The sequence below is a fragment of the Amblyraja radiata genome, chromosome 12 (genome assembly GCF_010909765.2).
Source record: "Amblyraja radiata isolate CabotCenter1 chromosome 12, sAmbRad1.1.pri, whole genome shotgun sequence".
Classification (NCBI taxonomy): Eukaryota; Metazoa; Chordata; class Chondrichthyes; order Rajiformes; family Rajidae; genus Amblyraja; species Amblyraja radiata.
The window spans coordinates 15,236,242-15,254,099 of record NC_045967.1 but is presented as its reverse complement, the minus strand read 5'-3'; the positions used below and the strand labels follow the sequence as shown (position 1 = coordinate 15,254,099).

Genomic DNA, 17,858 nt, shown 5'->3' with positions numbered 1-17,858 from the left:
GTGCACAACGACCTCCGACAAGCTTTGAAGAGGCAGGCTGAATCCGACATTGGAGTGGCAACGTGTGGCAGTGGTAGAGTTGCTGCCTTACAGCGCGGGAGACTCGGGTTCGATCCTGACCTCGGGAGCTGTCTGTGTGAAGTTTATACTTTCTCCCTGTAATTGTTTGGGTTTTCTCCAGGTGCTCCAGTTTCCTCAAACACTCCAAAGGCATGTAAGTTAATTGGCCTTAGTAAAATTGTAAATTGTCCCTAGTGTCTAGGATAGTGCTAGTGTACAGGGTGGTCATTGGTGCTCGCTTGGTGGGCCGAAGGGCCTGTTTTCAAGCTGTACCGCTAAAGTCTAAAGACTGCTTGAACTATTACAGCCTCTGACTCAGAAGTGTGAATGTTCCCAAAATGAATCAGCCTGATATTTCGATGATTATGTAATGTTGTTGTTATGTATGCAGAACTTTGGAGACTGATCAGGGAAAAATCATATGGTGCAAAATAGTACTTGGGCATTATAAATGTTTTGGGGCATTATACAAAGTGTGATTAATTCACACTTGAACTTTTAACCTGTGAATTGTCTTAATGTCCAAAATAGTTCCAGATCACAGTTGATCTTGGCACCAGAACCACTGTTGGCAGCACCAACTAAGTGAAAATGTAATCATCCTAAGTGGCGATGTACTCTGCAGGAAATCTGCAAGTCATTGTTCATATGATAAATGTCACAGAATGAAGGTCACAAGAGTTGGACTGGAACTAATAAGTGCAAGAAGGGACATAGAGAGTAGGAGGGAAAAACCCCCCAGACTAAATTGGCTGGATTAACGTATGACGACGGCTCTGGGTCTGTACTTGCTGGAGTTTAGAAAGATTAAAAGGGGAGATTGACAGGCTCTTGATTGGTAACGGTGTCAAAAGTTACCGGGAGAAGGCAGGAAAATGGGGTTGAGAAGGAAAATTAGATCAGCCATGATTGAAAGGCGGAGTAGGTTTAATGGGCTGAATGGCCTAATTCTGTTCGTATGTGTTATGAACGTGTTTAAAGACTTCATTATTTTCCATTATTACTATTATTTTCCACACCAAAATACTGAGAATTTCTCAGACTTATTAAGGATTTGGTGCCACTGGCTTTTAAGCACGGTCTTCTATCAATCTGAATTAAAAATCTGTAAGGATTAATGGAATAGTTCCTTGTGAAGATAAAGTGCATACTCCATATTGGGCAAGCAGAAATATTTTGGATAGGCAGTATAGCGTCGAGGTTTGGTGAACATGCAGAATGATCAGCGGTAGTTGCTGCCTTGCAGCACCGGAGACCCGGGTTCAATCCTGACCACAGGTGCTGACTCTACGGAGTTTGTACTTTCTCCCTGTGACCACGTGGATTTTCTCTGGGAGCTGCGGTTTCCTCCCACACTCTAATACATGCAGGTTTGTAGGTTAAATGGCATCTGTAAAATTGTAAATTGTCCGTAGTGTGTAGGATAGTGTTAAGAGTACGGGGTGATCGCTGGTTGACTCGGTGGGCCAAGGGCCTGTTTCTGCACTGTATCTATAAAGTCTAAAGTAAAGTCTAAAACTATAGGAAAGGCAAATACAGGTTTTATTACATATTCAGTACAACAATTGATACAATCTTTTACCATACATTAACTTAAATGTGATTGAACTTAACAAAAAATATTTTATCAAATTGGGAATATGAATGCAAGGATTGGTCTTATTCCCATTTTATCATTTCCCTTGTTTACTTAATTGTTTACTGAGGTTGCGGCATCTATTTTTCCAGGTTTTGTTTTCTCTCTCACGTCATCTACCATTTTAAATGAACTGCTGGAAACCAACAATGGAGTTTGAGTTGACCTATCAAGCCAGTTGCAACACTATTAATCAACATCAATTGAACACGGACAGCTGGCATTTCGTGTCAAGAGGGTCCTGACCAAAGACGTCGCCTATCCATGCTCGCCAAAGATGCTGCCTGACCCGCTGAGTTACTCCAGCAACGATCGACACACTGGTTTGTTTTGTAAGGCTTGACATTTTGAATACTGGGAACCCATTCAAGCCTGCTATGCATCAATAATCTCAAATCACACGTCATGAATTAGCTCCTCTGTATACAAACTAGAAATAATGCAGCAGTTCTCTGGGCGTTGTACAAAGCTAAATTGTCTGCTGTAGATGACGGCAGGCAAATTCCTGTCACACCAGTTCATTTCCAGTTTGTTTTTTATGATACCAGGTGAAATATACTAATCTTGAATCCTGAGAATGCTTTTTTTCTCCAAATTATTTATTTCCTTCAATATCAGGGCGACATTGTAACGTAATTCCTGGAACTTGGCAACAGGTAGCTGAAAGGAAGAAAAGAATAAGCAATAAGGGACTGAATATGTTTGTTAAATGGGCAAATCACCAAAGACAACTTGTCATACAATGATATTACAACTTTTTTTTATTTTGGATTTCTAGTACTCACAGTACTTTCCTTAAATAATTTCAGGTCTTCCCTCAAACCTCGACTTTTTTCTAAAAAGAGTTTTCTAAAAAGAGTTGTTTAGAGTTACAGTCCGGGAACAGGCCTTTCAGCCCACTGAGTCCATGCAGACCAGCAATCACCTGGTTCTATCCTACACAAGAGGGGCAATTTACAGAGGACAATTAACCTACAAACTCACACGTCTTTGGAATGTGGGGGGAAACCAGAATACCCAGAGGAACCCACAAGGTCACAGGGAGAACATGCAAACTCCATAAAGACAGCACGCGCAGTCAGGATCGAACACGGGTCTCCGGCGGTGTGAGGCAGCGGCTCCACTTCTGCACCATGTTTGACATCTGTAAAGCTGAAAGGTTCAAAGGAGATCACTGGAACAAAGGGGACCACAGAGAATGGTAGATGCTGCCCGGCCCGTCACAGCTACTTACCTCACCACCATCGCAGGCAGCTATTGGAGGTGCTGCCTCAAACAGGCAACCAATATCAGCAGAGTCCCACAACACCCTGGCCACACTCTCATATCACTCCTGCCATCAGGAAATGGTGACCATCAGATTAACGAAAAGCTTCTTCCCAACAACCATCAGGCTCTTCAACACTACATAATAGTAACCTCTCTATGAACCTTTAGGGGCTGTCTTGGTTGCACTAAGGACTTTGGGGATTTTTTACATTAGTATTGTGGTTATTAATTTATTGAATTTTGTTTATTATATATTATCTATTTGTATTATGTTTATCGGCCTGTTTTGCTGCCACAAGTAAGAATTTCTTTGTTTTGTTGTTGATACATGTGACAATTAAATCCTTTTGGCTCTTGAAGATTATACCTAAGTGGAGACTTGTATAGGTTATGAGTCTTTTCTTTAGTTTAGTTTAGAGATACAGTGTGGAATAATTCTACGTTATCCCAGTATCAAATCCTAAACACTAGGGGCAATTTATGGAACTAATTAACCTACAAACCTGCAACATCTTTGTAGTGTGGGAGGAAACCGGAGCGCCCGGAGAAAATCAATGCGGTAACAGGGAAAACGTGCAAACTCCACACAGACAGCACCCGAGATCAGGCTCACACCCAGGTGTCTGGACCTGAGGCAGAAACACCACCACCGTGACACTGTGCTGCCCCATGTTTCTCTAGGAATGATAAACTAGAAGTGACTCACAAAATCCTTTTTTTTTGTGGGAACCAGAGCTAGAAAATTAAATCATTATCATTACTGATGCTGAAGGGAATTTTAGAGGAACTCCTTGACCCACACAGTGATAAGGATATTGACCTTACTATTGCACACACAGTAGATGCACTGAAAGGTAAAGGAGAATAAAAATTTGGTAATAAAGTTAGACTGAATAGAATGAAATGAGTATTCAGGCTGTGTGGCCTATTTGAGCCTGGTGGTTCATTCCATGTATTTCTAGCATTTTCAATAAGTTTCAAAGAAAATATAACAGGGTGTTGAGGGTGTGGGTAGGGGGAGCTTTTGCATTTTTTAGCTTGAAATTGTGCAATCTGGTGCATACTGTAGCGACTCTTTTAACTTACAATTGAATGCAACATTTATGCTTTAAATTGCATTAGGTATGAATAAGGTTAGGCTAAATTACATTCCTAATTACATTCCACAGTAGAGCCAGGCTCTGATGAACAGGTGTAGCACATGACTGACGTTGTATATTCATGTATGGAAATCAGATTTAAATTCATGCTGTTATGCATATATGTATATAGAAAAAAACCCTAGAAACAAAGCAAGAGGAGTCGGACTTCCATAACTGCAAAAATAAATTAATCAACCTTACCCTTTGACTATGGAAACAAGACAAAAATAATGCCACATATTCAACCAAGTATATGGTTCAATGAAATTAAGATATATATGTAAAATTGGCTTACCATAGAATCCCATTGAAGCTAAATGTTCAAAAGTTCCATCATTAATATGTGACAAGTTTAGTACAAAGTTCACTTTCTCTAATCTGTGAAATTTGGTCAGAATGGTATACTTGTATCATTGCTAGGAGCGTTGAGTATAATGGTCAGGAAGTCATGATACAGCTACATGAATTTGGTCAGACCGCATTTGGAGTATTCCATGCAGTTCTGGTCGCCTCATTACAGAAAAGATGTGAGGGCTTTGGAGTGGGTGCAAGATTCAAGATTCAAGAGAGTTTATTGTCATGTGTGCCTGGTAGGACAATTAAGTTCTTGCTTTGCTTCAGCACAACAGAACACTGTAGGCACAGTACAAACCTGCACACCTTTGTGATGTGAGAGGAAAGCGGAGAACCCGGAGAAAACTCACGCAGTCACAGGGAGATGCTGGAGTAACTAGAGTGCCTTACGCTCTTGTACTTAGCACGACTGTGCTTAATGTATTAACCAATGTCACTGAATTGTATGGAAAAAAATAACTTCACTGTACTTAGGTACAGAGGTGAATAAAGTACCATTGACCCATTTACCTTGGAGATCTATTCACAGATTCTATACAAAAGTGCATCTTTCGCATGACAAAATGGTTAAATGGAGTCTGAGGGAATGCAGTGGAGCGGTAGAGGCGCTGCTTTGCAATGTCAGAGATCAAGGTTCAATCGTGCTGTCTGTGCGGAGTTTGAAGGTTCTTCCTATAACCGCGTGGGTTTTATTCTGGTACTCCGGTTTCCTCCCACACTCCAAAGACATGCAGATTTGTGGGTTAATTGGCTTTTGTAAATTGTAAATTGGCCCCAGTGTGTAGTATAGTGCAACTGTATGGGGTTATCACTGGTTGGCGTGGACTCTGTGGGCCGAAGCTTGTTTCAACACTGTATCTCTAAAATCTAAGAGTATTGGTAATCTTAGATGACGAGAAATGGTGACTCCCAATCTCCCAGCTATTAAAGGTTACAGAAGACAAGTTATTTGTAATTGCTCGTATCTCATTTTTTTAAAAGCCTCCGAGACTGGAATTTGGCCAAGATAGCACATTCAGAACGCATGGAGGTGATCTAGCCTGACATTCAGATCCAGTGAAGTCACCAGGCAGAAACTTCAGAGGCAAAGTTCAATGTACGTAGGTTTTACATTGCAGGTTTACAAGGTATGTATTTCTACCTCTGAGATCAAATGGGAAGGTGACAGCTAATCTAGGTAGAAGAGGATTATCAATTAGTGAATGGTTGCTTTAAGGCATTCAGGTGAGGAGCACTCAGGCGCAAACATACTATTATTTACATTCAGAACACCAAACAAAATGTAAAACAATCATTAGAATGGTTATGAAAGAATAACTTTGCTCAATAAATCTCTGGAAGCATGATCACCCATGGACAAAATTCAACATCCTAGTGCTAATCTGAATGTTCTAATATAAGTCGAACACTTAGATGCCGGACACAAACACAAACTATTCTATTCCTTTCATATTATTTGATACCATTTAGTCCTAATTCATAACTAGTACGGGTATATTGAATTGATTCACATATACAGCATGAAAACAGGCCCTTGGGCACAAAGTCGAAGTTGGCCATCGATCACCCGTTCACACTGGTTCTATGTTATCCCACTTTCTTATCCACACGCTACATACTTGGAGGGATATACAGAGGCCAATTAACCTGCAAACTCACATCTTTGGGATGTGGGAGGATACCGAAAGAAACCCATGGGGTCACAGGGAGAACGTGCAAACTCCGCAGACAGGATCCGAGGTTGGTATTGAACCTAGGTCTCTATTGGTGTCAGGCAGTGGCTCTACCAGCTGTGCTGATCTAACATGACTGAAGTGAGGATAGGAGAGCCACTTCCATGCACTGACCATTCAAATGTTCTTGCAATTTGCAATTATAAGTTCAAATGAATAAACCTAGAAGGGGGCCTTTAATTCGCTATAAATGCGGCTATCCAATTAATTCCAGTCCCATACTTGCTCCACCGTTGTTTGTCTTTCCTGTTCTAATATGGTAAAATGTTCTTAAGAAAAGGGGGACCTTAGTGAAAATTACGGGATAGTAAAGGCCCTGGATAGAGTTGATTTTGAAAGCATGTTTCCACTAATGGGAGAGTCTAGGACCAGAGGGCACAGTCTCAGAACAAAGGACATACTTTTATATAGAAGATGAGAAAGAGTGTATTTAGTCAGAGGATGGTGAATCTGTGGAATTAATTGCCACACACTCTCGTAAATCTCTGCACTTTTTCTCACTTAATGACATCCTTCATATAACATGGTGATCATACAATAAATTCCATAGCTTGAAGCCATTCTACCAGCACAAGCATCAAGAAAATTAGGTGGGAAAGAAAACATTGTGCTGATTTGTTTACTCCCCCCCCCCTCACATAAATTCTGTGTGAGTGAATTTCATTGCATATCTCAAATTTTTGGGTGGTGGTTTGTGAATTCTGTCAGGGTGAATTTCCATTCCCTGAACAGCCATAAAATGGGTGTTGCCTGCATAAATAACATAATCTGCACTTACATAATCATCTTTAACACCGAAATAATTCCCAAGTCACTCAGAGTCATAATTAAAAAAAACCCATAATATTTAATAGAGCACAGTGGTAGATTTGCAGCCTCACAACGCCAGAGACCCGGGTTCAATCCTGACAACAGGTGTCTATGTAGAGTTTGTACGTTCTCCCCGTTACCGCGTTGGTTTTTTCTTGATGCTTCGGTTTCCTCTCACACTCCAAAGATGTGCAGGTTTGTAGGTTAATTGGCTTCTTTAAAAATTGTAAATTGTCCCTAGCGTGTGGGATAGTGTTAGTATGCGGGATGATCGCTGGTTGGTGTGGACTCTGTGGGCCAAAAGGCCTGTTTCAACACTATCTCTAAAGCCTAAAAGAGTATTGGTAATCTTAGAGAAATGGTGACTTCCAATCTCCCAGCTATTAAAGGTTACAGAAGACAAGTTATTTGTAATTGCTTGTATCTCATTTTTTTAAAGCCTCCGGGACTGTAATTTGGCCAAGATAGCACATTCAGAACGCATGGAGGTGATCTAGCCTGAAATTTGGTTCCACTGGTCAACAGGCATAAACTTCAGAGGCAGAGTTCAGTGCTTCATTTGTGTTCGTATATAAATCAGCCCGATGGCACAGCGTTAGAGTTGCTGACTTACTGCACCAGAGTCCCAGGTTCAATCCTGACTATGGGTGCTGTCTGTATGAAGTTTGTACATTCTCCCTATGATCATGTGGGTTTTCCCTGGGTGTTCCGGATTCCTCTCACATTCCAAAGACTTACAGGTTTGTACATTAATTGGCTTCGATAAAAATAGTAAATTGTCCCTCGTGTGTAGGATAGTGCTAATGTACGGGGATCGTTGGTCGGTGTCGACTCGATGGACCAAAGGGCCTGTTTACGTGCTGTATCTCTAAACTAAATCAAATGGTATTATTTTGTTTTCCAGCCATGTGACATGTGTGTTTATTAATCATCTGCATCAGCATCTTTTCTTCCACAAAATAAGCACGGCATTGAACTCACAACTTTTAATTCTCTTTCACAGCACTGTTTTGTACTAATCATATGACTTGCTAGAATCTGGTCTTCTATTGAATTTAGTCTCCTTGAAGGAAAGAGTTTGTTACTTTGTGGTTGGCAGTACTGGGAAAAATTCTACAGCACGTATGACGTAAAAGGTTTCCACGCTTCTACCCACATTCATTCCATGTTATCCTCCCTGGCATTATCGTTCCAAGCTCACTGCAGTATCCTTCTCTACTCCGCAACATATCCATCATTTCTTCTTGGAATATCTTCCTGGATTGTACTAAACTTTAAGAAAGGCATCTGTGGAATTCATTGCCACAGATGGCGGTGGAGGCTCAGTCATTGGTTATTTTTAAGGCAGAGATGGACAGGTTCTGAATTAGTAAGGGTGTTCAAAGGTTACGGAGGGAAGGAAGGAGAATGGGATTGAGAGGGAAAGATAGATCAGCCATGATCGAATGACAGACCAGACACGATCGGCCAAATGGCCTGATTCTGCTCATATGAAGTCCCAAATGTGATCAAATCTTTGGTTATCCAAAGCAAAATATCCTGTTCTTTCGATTGTTCACAAAAATATCATGTTTTTCAAAGTAACTTGCACTACCATGGGCTTGTTTTTCTAAAATTTATACAAAAAGAATTGCAGATACTGGTTTAGAAAAAAAGACACAAAGTGCTGGAGTTACTCAGTGGGTCAGTCAGCATCTCAGAAGGACGAAGGCGAAATAAATAAACCTTCTGCCTATCACCCACACCCCTCTCGCCCGTTCCCACAAACCACGTGCCAGGCTTTGTTCCCCCTCTCCCTCCACCTCTTTTCCAGTTTTCTCTCCCTTACCTCAATTAGTCTGAAGGGTCCCCATCCAAAAGCTCATCTATCCATGCTCTCTAGAGACGCTGCCTGACCCGCTGAGTAACTCCAGCACTTTGTGCCTTGTTTTTCTAATTTTTTGTTTCGTTATTTGCATAGTCATTTTCTTTTTGCTATCTTGTATAATTTATGTTTATGTGTACGTAATATATGTTCACAGTCAGCTCTCACCTTCTGCCCCGTTGACTCAAAAATTGCTTCACGCCACGTAACTAATCTCATCTATCTTCTCCAGAAGGAAGCGTTCTTAGCGTGTAGGAAGGAACTGCAGATGCTGGTTTATACTGAAGTTTGACACAAAGTGCTGGAGTAACTCAGCGGGTTCCGGCAGCATCGCTGGAGAACATGGGTAGGTGACATTCCGGGTCAGGACCCTTCTTCAGACCGACCCACTGTCCCGATCCGAAACGTTGCCTATCCATGTTCTTTGGGGATGCTGTCTAACCCTAAGAAACCTTCGGTGGCAGGAAAAAAGTTAATGAAACTCCAAGATCAGAGAGTGTTCGAACTGTGAGAAGAACCATGAGTTCCAAGGAATACACGGTACTTTGCTTTGATAAAATGTGCAGTGCAGATTAAGGGCAATCATTTTACAGATAAATAGATGCGGGAGTAGGCCATTCGGCCCTTCGAACCAGCACCACCATTCACTGCGATCATGGCTGATCGCTGTGAGTTCCTGCCTTCTCCCCGTATCCCTTGACTCCGCAAAGAGCTCTATCTAATGGGCCTGTCCCACTTAGGCGATTTTTCAGCGGACTGCCGGCCACTGTCAAGTTGCGACTGGCAAGCGGGGGAAGTGCTGTCTAAAATATTCACACTGTGCAAAGCCAAGGAAACAGACACACATCGCGATGAACAGGAAGGTTGGCGCTGTAAAACGACGTCTAAAGCACAGTGTACGGTAAGTCCTTTAAAAGGGGGGGGGGGGTAGTGGAGACCCCCCCCATGAGCCAATGAAATTCACCGGTCAGCACAGGCTACAACCTACGAGAACCTACGACCTCCTGGCAACCCACCTCCGGCTCGGGAATTCTCGCTACTCTCCATGGCGTCTGTATTCTAGTTGCCGTGCCGACCATAATGAGGCCGCGACTAGTTCCCAGAATGCGGGAACTCCTCACGACCATGAAGGCGACTCCCCGGCAACCACCCGCGAACATGTGACGACCATGTGGCGAACGCATAGTCTCCTGCACTCGCCTAAAAGGGACAGGCCCATAACTCTCTCTTGAAAGCATCCCGAGAATCAGCCTCCACTGCTTTCTGAGGCAGAGAATACCACAGATTCACATCTCTCTGGGTGAAAAACCTTTTCCTCATCTCCGTTCTAAATGGCCTACCCCTTATTCTTAAACTGTCGCCCCTGGTTCTGTACTCCGCCAACATCGGGAACATGTTTCCTGCCTCGAGCGTGTCTAATCCCTTAATAATCTTATATGTTTCAATAAGATCCCCTCTAATCCTTCTAAATTCCAGTGTATACATGCCCAGTCGCTCCATACTTTCAACATATGACAGTCCAGCCATCCTGGGAATTAACCTCGTGAACCTATGCTGCACTCCCTCAATAGCAAGAATATCCTTCCTCAAATTTGGAGACCAAAACTGCACACAATACTCCAGGTGTGGTTTCACCAGGACCCTGTACAACTGCAGAAGGATCTCATTGTACTTTCCCTTTTCCTAATTGAACACCATTTAGATAATAATCTATCTTCCTGTTCTTGCCACCAAGTTGATAACCTCACATTATCCACATTAAACTGCATCTGCCATGCATCTGCCCACTCGCCCAGCCCGTCCAAGTCACCCATCATCCTCATAGCATCCTCCGCACGGTTCACACTGCCACCCAGATATGTGTCATCTGTAAATTTGCTCATGTTACTTTTAATCCCTTAAAATAAATCATACATGTATATTGTAAATAGCAGCAGTCCCAGCACCAAGCCTTGCAGTACCCAACTAGTCACTGTCTGCCATTCTGAAAGGTACCCCTTAATCCCTACTCTTTGTTTCCTGTCTGCCAACTAATTTTCTATCCATGTCAGTAACCTATCCCAATACCATGTGTTCTAATTTTGCCCACTAATTTCCTATGTGGGACCTTATCAAAGGCTTTCTGAAAGTCCAGGTGTACTACATCCACTGGTTCTCCCTTGTCCATTTTCTTAGTTACATCCTCAAAAAATTCCAGAAGATTAGTCAAGCATGATTTCCCCTTCGTCATAGAAAATCATCAAGCTGCGTGAACAATTGATGAGGTGTTAGGAACAACAGTATTTATAGTTACTAAGACTAGTGGTTAGCAGTATGTTACATTGAGAAATTGAAACAGTTCTTGACAGTTGCAAGAGCCTAATACAGCATTACTCCAATTCACTTATATAAGAAAGCCACCAAAGATTTTAAACTTTAAATCTGCAATTATATCTTATACAACAGAGAGCCGTACACCACAGGTACAGACCCTTCAGCCACTAATATCCGTGCCGAACACGATGTCACGTTATTCATCTCTGCCTGCACATGATCCGTATGCCTTAATCCCTGCATATCCATGTACTTATCCAACAGATAGACACAAAGTGCTGGAGAAGCTATATTTAAGATGGAGTTAGATGTGGCCCTTGTGGCTAATGGTATCAGGGGGTATGGAGAGAAGGAAGGTACAGGATACTGAGTTGGATGATCAGCCATGATCATATTGAATGGCGGTGCAGGCTCGAAGGGCCGAATGGCCTACTCCTGCATCTATTTTCTATGTTTCTATGGAGTAACTCAACGGGTCAGACAGCATCCAAAAAGGATGGGTGGCGATTCGGGTTGGGACCCTTCATCAGAATGTAACCCGCTGAGTTACTCCAGTGCTTTGCGTCTATCGTTAGTATAAACCAGCATCTGCAGTTCTTTGTTTCTACTCATCTTACAGCATCTTAAAGTCCACTATCGCATTTGCCTCTACCATTACTCCCAGCAGCATGTTCCAGGCACCCAACACTCTCTGTGTAAAACATTTGCCCTGGTCATTTTTAAACTTTGCCACTCTCACCTTAGAGCTGTCCTCTAATCCCCAATATTTCCACTTTTGGGGAAAATGTTTTGACTGTCTACTCTATCCGTGCCTCTCAGACGTTTAGATATTATCACGTCGCCCCTCAGCTTCCAATACTCCAGAGAAAACAATCTAAGTTTGTCCAACCTCTCACAGATAATACCCTCCAATCTAAGCAGCTTTCTGGTAAACCTCTTCTGTGCCCTCTCCAAATCCTTCCTGTAATGGGGCAGCCAGAATCTATAGCAGTATCTTTTCCTACTGGGTGATAAATGTAAGTATTGGTTAAATGTTTAGTTCAATTTAGAGATACAGCATGGAAACAGGCTCGGCGGCCCACCGAGTACCTGACCTCTGATCATCCATTTACACTAGTTCTGTTATCCCACTCTCTCATCCACTCCCTACACAATTTAAGGGGAAATTAAGGAGATCAATTAACCTACAAACCCACACATGCTTGGGATGTGGGCGGAAACCAGAGCACCTGGAAGAAACCCATATGGTCACAGGGAGAACGAGTAATCTCCACATAGACAGCACACGAGGTCAGGATCAAAACTGGATCTCTAGCACTATGAGCAGCAACTTTACCAGATGTACCACTGTGCTGCCCTAATCTTGGCTTGTGCTGACTAAAAATACAGGTTGGACTGTAAGATCTCCACTGGGACAAGAGGTGTGTATGACAAGGGTAATATTAAGTGCAATGATAATGATACATCTGAAAGCACACCATTCACGAGAGTTATGATATATATCTTAAAATACATTTAGCCAGTAAAAACATTGTGTGATGGAATTGAACAACTCAATGGACAGCAATGAATCAGAATTAATGAAACAGTAGATACATTGTAATATGTTCTTTGTTGGTCTCTGTGACCAAATCAGATAAGCTGAATGAAACACCAGATCTGGTTAGTCAAGATATTCCAGTTCTGGCAACAACATTGACTGCCTGAATCTTCCAATGGTGCAAAGGCTATGTTGGTTAGATGACCATGTTTATGCTTGGGTCCGAATGACCTGCATAAAATCATTAAAAACAGCACTATCCTCTGTCAATGATGAACAATATAACTGTACATTGTCACAGCATGTGCGGGCAAGGTGGCACAACTGGGTATTACAGCTGCCTCACAGCACCAGAGACCTAGGTGCGATCCTAACTTCGGGTGCTATCTGCGAGAAGTTTGCACGCTCTCCCTGTGACTGCGTGAGTTTACTCCGGGTGCTCCAGCTTCCTCTCACAACCTAACGACGTGCGGCTTTGTAGGCTAATTGGCCTCTGTAAATTGCCCCTAATGTATCGGGAGTGGATTAGAAAGTGGGATAATGTTGAACCAGTGTGAACGGGTGATCAATAGTCACCATGGACTTGGTGAGCTGAAGGGCCTGTTTCAATGCTCTGTCTTTGGACTTAATATGAACAAACCTAGTCCTAAAGGTTTTTACGATCTATATATCTGAAATGTGTTTTCATAGGTATGTTCATTTGAATAGTTATCATATTCAACTACTTTCCATACTGGATGGTACTACTGGAATTGTTGGCTATTTGCTTTGAACGATACGCAGGTTTTCCAAAGACTAACGCCGAGTAGTTGGAAGGACCTCGGGCAACAGAAATCATCGCTGATGTGTAATAAACTGGAAGGTATGATTCAAGTTATGATAAACATTTTGATGTACTGCCTTAAAGGTACTGTCAAGTCAGGGCAAGCTTATTGGCATTTGCACAATGCGGTGGGGTTGCGGTGCGATGAAAATCTTGCTTGCAGCAGTATCACAGACACATAGATCCAGACTACACACTAAAACATATATCACGTACACGTTAAACATAAATTATACAAGATAGTGAAAAGAAAATGACTATGCAAATAACAAAACAAAAAATTTGGAAAACAAGGCACAAAGTGCTAGAGTTACTCAGCGGGTCAGGCAGCGTCTCTGGAGGGCATGAATAGGTGAGGTTTTGGATGGGGACCCTTCAGACTAATTGAGGTGGAGAGAAAACTGGAAAAGAGGTGGAGGGAGAGGGGGAACAAAGCCTGGCAAGTGATTTGTGGAAACAGGCGAGGGGCGTGGGGGTGATAGGCAGATAGGTGGACAAAGGCAGAAGATTTATTTATTTGGCCTTCATCCTCCTGAGATGCTGCCTGCCCCACTGAGTAACTCCAGCACTTTGTGCCTTTTTTTTTCTAAACCAATATCTGCAATTCTTTGTGTATAAATGTTAGAAAATCAAGCCCATGGTAGTGTAAGTAACTTTGGAATAGTGTATAGAAAAATAAAAGCCAAGCTTTCGAGTCAGGACATTACTGGACACGTAACTAAAACCAGGGATAGACACAACATGTGGAGATTGGCAGCGGTGGAGAACAGTAACAGCATCACCAGGCCAGGCCGACCCCAGCAACTCTGACCGAGGTACACCGCCAGGCCAACGGGATTTCAAGGCCAAAATAAGACATTTTTAAGGATACAAGATGGTGCAGGAAACATGGGGAATTGTGTTCTTCGTCAGTGTAACCTTACAGTCTTACATTCTCGTACTTGGGTATGATTGTGCTTATGTATAGTAAAATCTTACTGAATTTTGTGCATACAAAGGAATTTTACTGTATATAGGTACATGTGACAATAAAAAACAGTTAGTTGAACCATTAAAATGCTAAAGTAATTCAGCAGGTCAGGCAGCATCTCTGGAGAACATGGATAGGTGACGTTTCGAATCGGGACCCTTCTTCAGACTGAAGAGAGTCTGAAGAAGGGTCCCAACCAGAAATATAATCTATCCATTTTATCCAGAGATGCTGTCCGACCCGCTGAGTTAGTCCATCATTTTGTGTTGATCTTTGGTATAAACCAGCATCTGCAGTTCCTTTTTATTATGTTTGTACATAAAACCAGGGACTCGATCCAGAACCAGCCAAAATGAAAACATATTTGGAGATCCCAACACCAATAGACGTGACAGGAATCTAATTACTAGGACACATTTGATACCAGCTTAAGTGCCATTCATCTAAAGACTTGAAGCTCCTCTGAGAATTACATGGAGAAATGGAAATTAGTTTTGGGGGAAAATGCCACGAAGTTTTACTTTAATTGTTTATTATTAACGGCTGCCCCTTCATCATTCTTGGATAGATGACCTCAAGTGGGAGATTATTTTGTATCGTGCATCTCAGGAATCTGGGGCAACATTGAGGCACATGGACAATGTCCCTGTGCATCAAGGATATTAAAAACAGCGAAGAGATACGCACAAAGCAAGCCGAAGCTCTTGGCAATTGTGTCATCAGCAACGTGGTTGAATTATATATCTGTAGATGGCAAATGGTGAATGTTGCAACAGATTAACCAAATTGTTCTCAAAATACTAAATTAGACCTCAGAGAATACTGTTGATGACACAAAACTTATGCTCTAAAGCAATGCACAAAGAGATGGAAGATGTGACATTTGCGATGCTGGCTGTTCCTGGGTCACGAACATTGAATTTACGGACACCACTAAATACAGACAAGCTCCCATAATTTTATTAAATTTAAAAAAAATGATGTACATTCATTCATATGAGCAGCAGGACTGGTGTTTTCTCTCGCCACTATTAATAGTTGTTCCTTTCTACCCTACATGTTATTAAATCTGTTCATTACAAAACTGTGAAGGTATGGCTAACATATTGAGTGATTACTGTGTACTTTCCAACTTATGGACATCGACTTTGAGAAGAATGTAAAATTGGAACCTATTCATTACCCAGGGATGGCCTATAATCTGAAAACAAATTCTGCTATTGATACAAATACATCGATAGATGCTCCTGAACACATCGTCAGTGATGTAACCTGGGGTCATTGGGTGTTTCGGGTCTTTCAACATCAGACACCCTCAACCAGGCGACCCAGCCGTGGTTGATCAGACCACGACTTGTGTTTAGGTGACATTCGCTCCTCCCCATGGACCTCCTCTCCTGACCCAGAGCCATCTCGAGGCCTTCTCCGCTGCCTCTGTGGTGTTCTTGATGGCCCTTCTCCTCGCCACTCCGTTGATGCCCAAGGCTTTGTAGAGTGATTGCCCTGCAAAACCTCTGAAGCCAACCTCGATGGGCATACACCTTGCCTTCCAGCCCTGCTTGCGGCAGTCTATGACCAGCTCTTCATACTTGGCCATCTTCCTCTCGTGGGCCTCCTCCAGACGGTCCTCCCACGGCACTGTCAGTTCCAACAAGACGATGTTTTTGGTCGCCTCTGAGTCCAGGAGGATATCTGGCCTCAGGGTGGTCGTGGCAATGTGCTGTGGGAACTTCAGCTGTTTCACCAGGTCTACGGAAAGCTGCCAGTCCTGCGCAGTCGTCAGGATTCCTTAGAGGTTATCGCGTGATTTTGTAAGTGAGATGAACGGAATTGGTTAGGGTGAAACATTGCCATGGTGGAGATGCACGTTATTTATTTGGTTGCAGATGAGCAAGATCAGAAGGAAATGCAAGTCATTATTCAGCAAGAACAGCCAATGCAATGCGCAAGTAACAGGAGACTGAACATTTCACTTACATTTTGAGATGAATTAATTGTGCAAAAAAATCTAAAGGTCAACAATTTATAGCATCGGCTTTGTTACATAAGGAATTACTTATTAAACAGATTGTCATAAAAAGTAGCATTCAGATTGTACGGTTGTCTCAACTGTCCCAGGATCAGGTTAAACGATTTTGAAGTGTGATATTTCTTTGGCACATTGAAGTTCTCGTTACTTTGACCTGACATTGTGGCTAAACTGTGGATAAAGATTTGTGCTGATCTTTGTGCTCGTGTGTAATTATTGTGAACTTCACTGAAGTGGCCAGAATCACCTCAAATACAACTGACGGTGTTTTGAATAAATGTCATCTAATCTTTTCTTGATTTAGAACAGATATCCTAAATGCAAAATGGAGTATGCTAATATCTGCAGAATTTGCAATGTATGCCAATGGCCAGTGTGACTGATGAACTGTGTACCCACCATCAAAAGGATCTATAGGCAACTCTAGACAGCCAGTTTCATCAAAGACCCACACCACCCTGGCTACTCTCTCGTTTTACTCCTCCTATCTGGAAGAAGATACAAGTCTGAAAACAGTGACCTCCAGGTTCATGGCATCTGCTGGCGCTGGCGATAGCGGCCACGATGTACTGCTCCTTGCTGTTTTGTATGTGTTTGTTTGTTTGTGCCGTCTTTGAAAACCTTACAAAGGTTACTTTCACGAGAGAGGTGCTCATAAACATCGAACATACGGTACCTCCAAACATCGTTCTGGATTTCTCTCACTCGCTGGATTATTTGGACATACTCGTCGGCGGGGCTGTGGCTACGTTCAAGGTCTTGAGACGGAGGAGGACCCGTGGGAAGCGCTCTGGAGCACTCACCCAACTCCGCCAACGAGGATCACGCACACCACTCCCGAGCATATTCCTGGCAAACGTACGGTCTCTCAAGAACAAAGTGGACGAACTGCGACTCCTGCGCCGGACAAACAAGGACTTCTCTCGAGATGCTGCCCTGTGTTTCACCGAGACCTGGTTGTGTGAGTCGACCCCGGACAGCGTGCTGCAACTGGCTGGCTTCCAACTTCACAGAGCGGACCGCGAAGTGGAGGCGGCGGAGAAATCAAGAGGCGGTGGAATAAGTTTCTATACCAACCAGGACTGGTGCAGCGACATCACGGTACTGTCAAATTTCTGCTCTCCCAACCTAGAATCCCTCTTTATAAACTGCAAACCCTTCTACTCTCCGAGGGAATTTAACTCCTATATTCTCGCTGGAGTTTACATTCCCCCCCAAGCCTGCGTACGTGAGATGCAAAAGTAACTTGCTGACCAGGTATTGAAGGTAGAGAGTGACTTCCCGGACTCCATGGTCATTGTTTTGGGGAACTTTA

The 17,858-nt window shown here is 42.7% G+C and overlaps 1 protein-coding gene across 1 annotated transcript in view; it reads right to left on the bottom strand.

Moving 5' to 3' along the window:
* Nucleotides 1–1,579: 1,579 nt before the first annotated feature.
* Nucleotides 1,580–17,858, bottom strand: part of commd5 (COMM domain containing 5) — a 58,226-nt gene continuing 41,947 nt past the window's right edge. Inside the window, exon 8 of the mRNA XM_033030277.1 lies at nucleotides 1,580–2,356. Within this exon, the coding sequence (XP_032886168.1) occupies nucleotides 2,255–2,356 (102 nt within the window). The 3' untranslated portion in view covers nucleotides 1,580–2,254. The remainder of the gene's footprint in view (nucleotides 2,357–17,858) is intronic.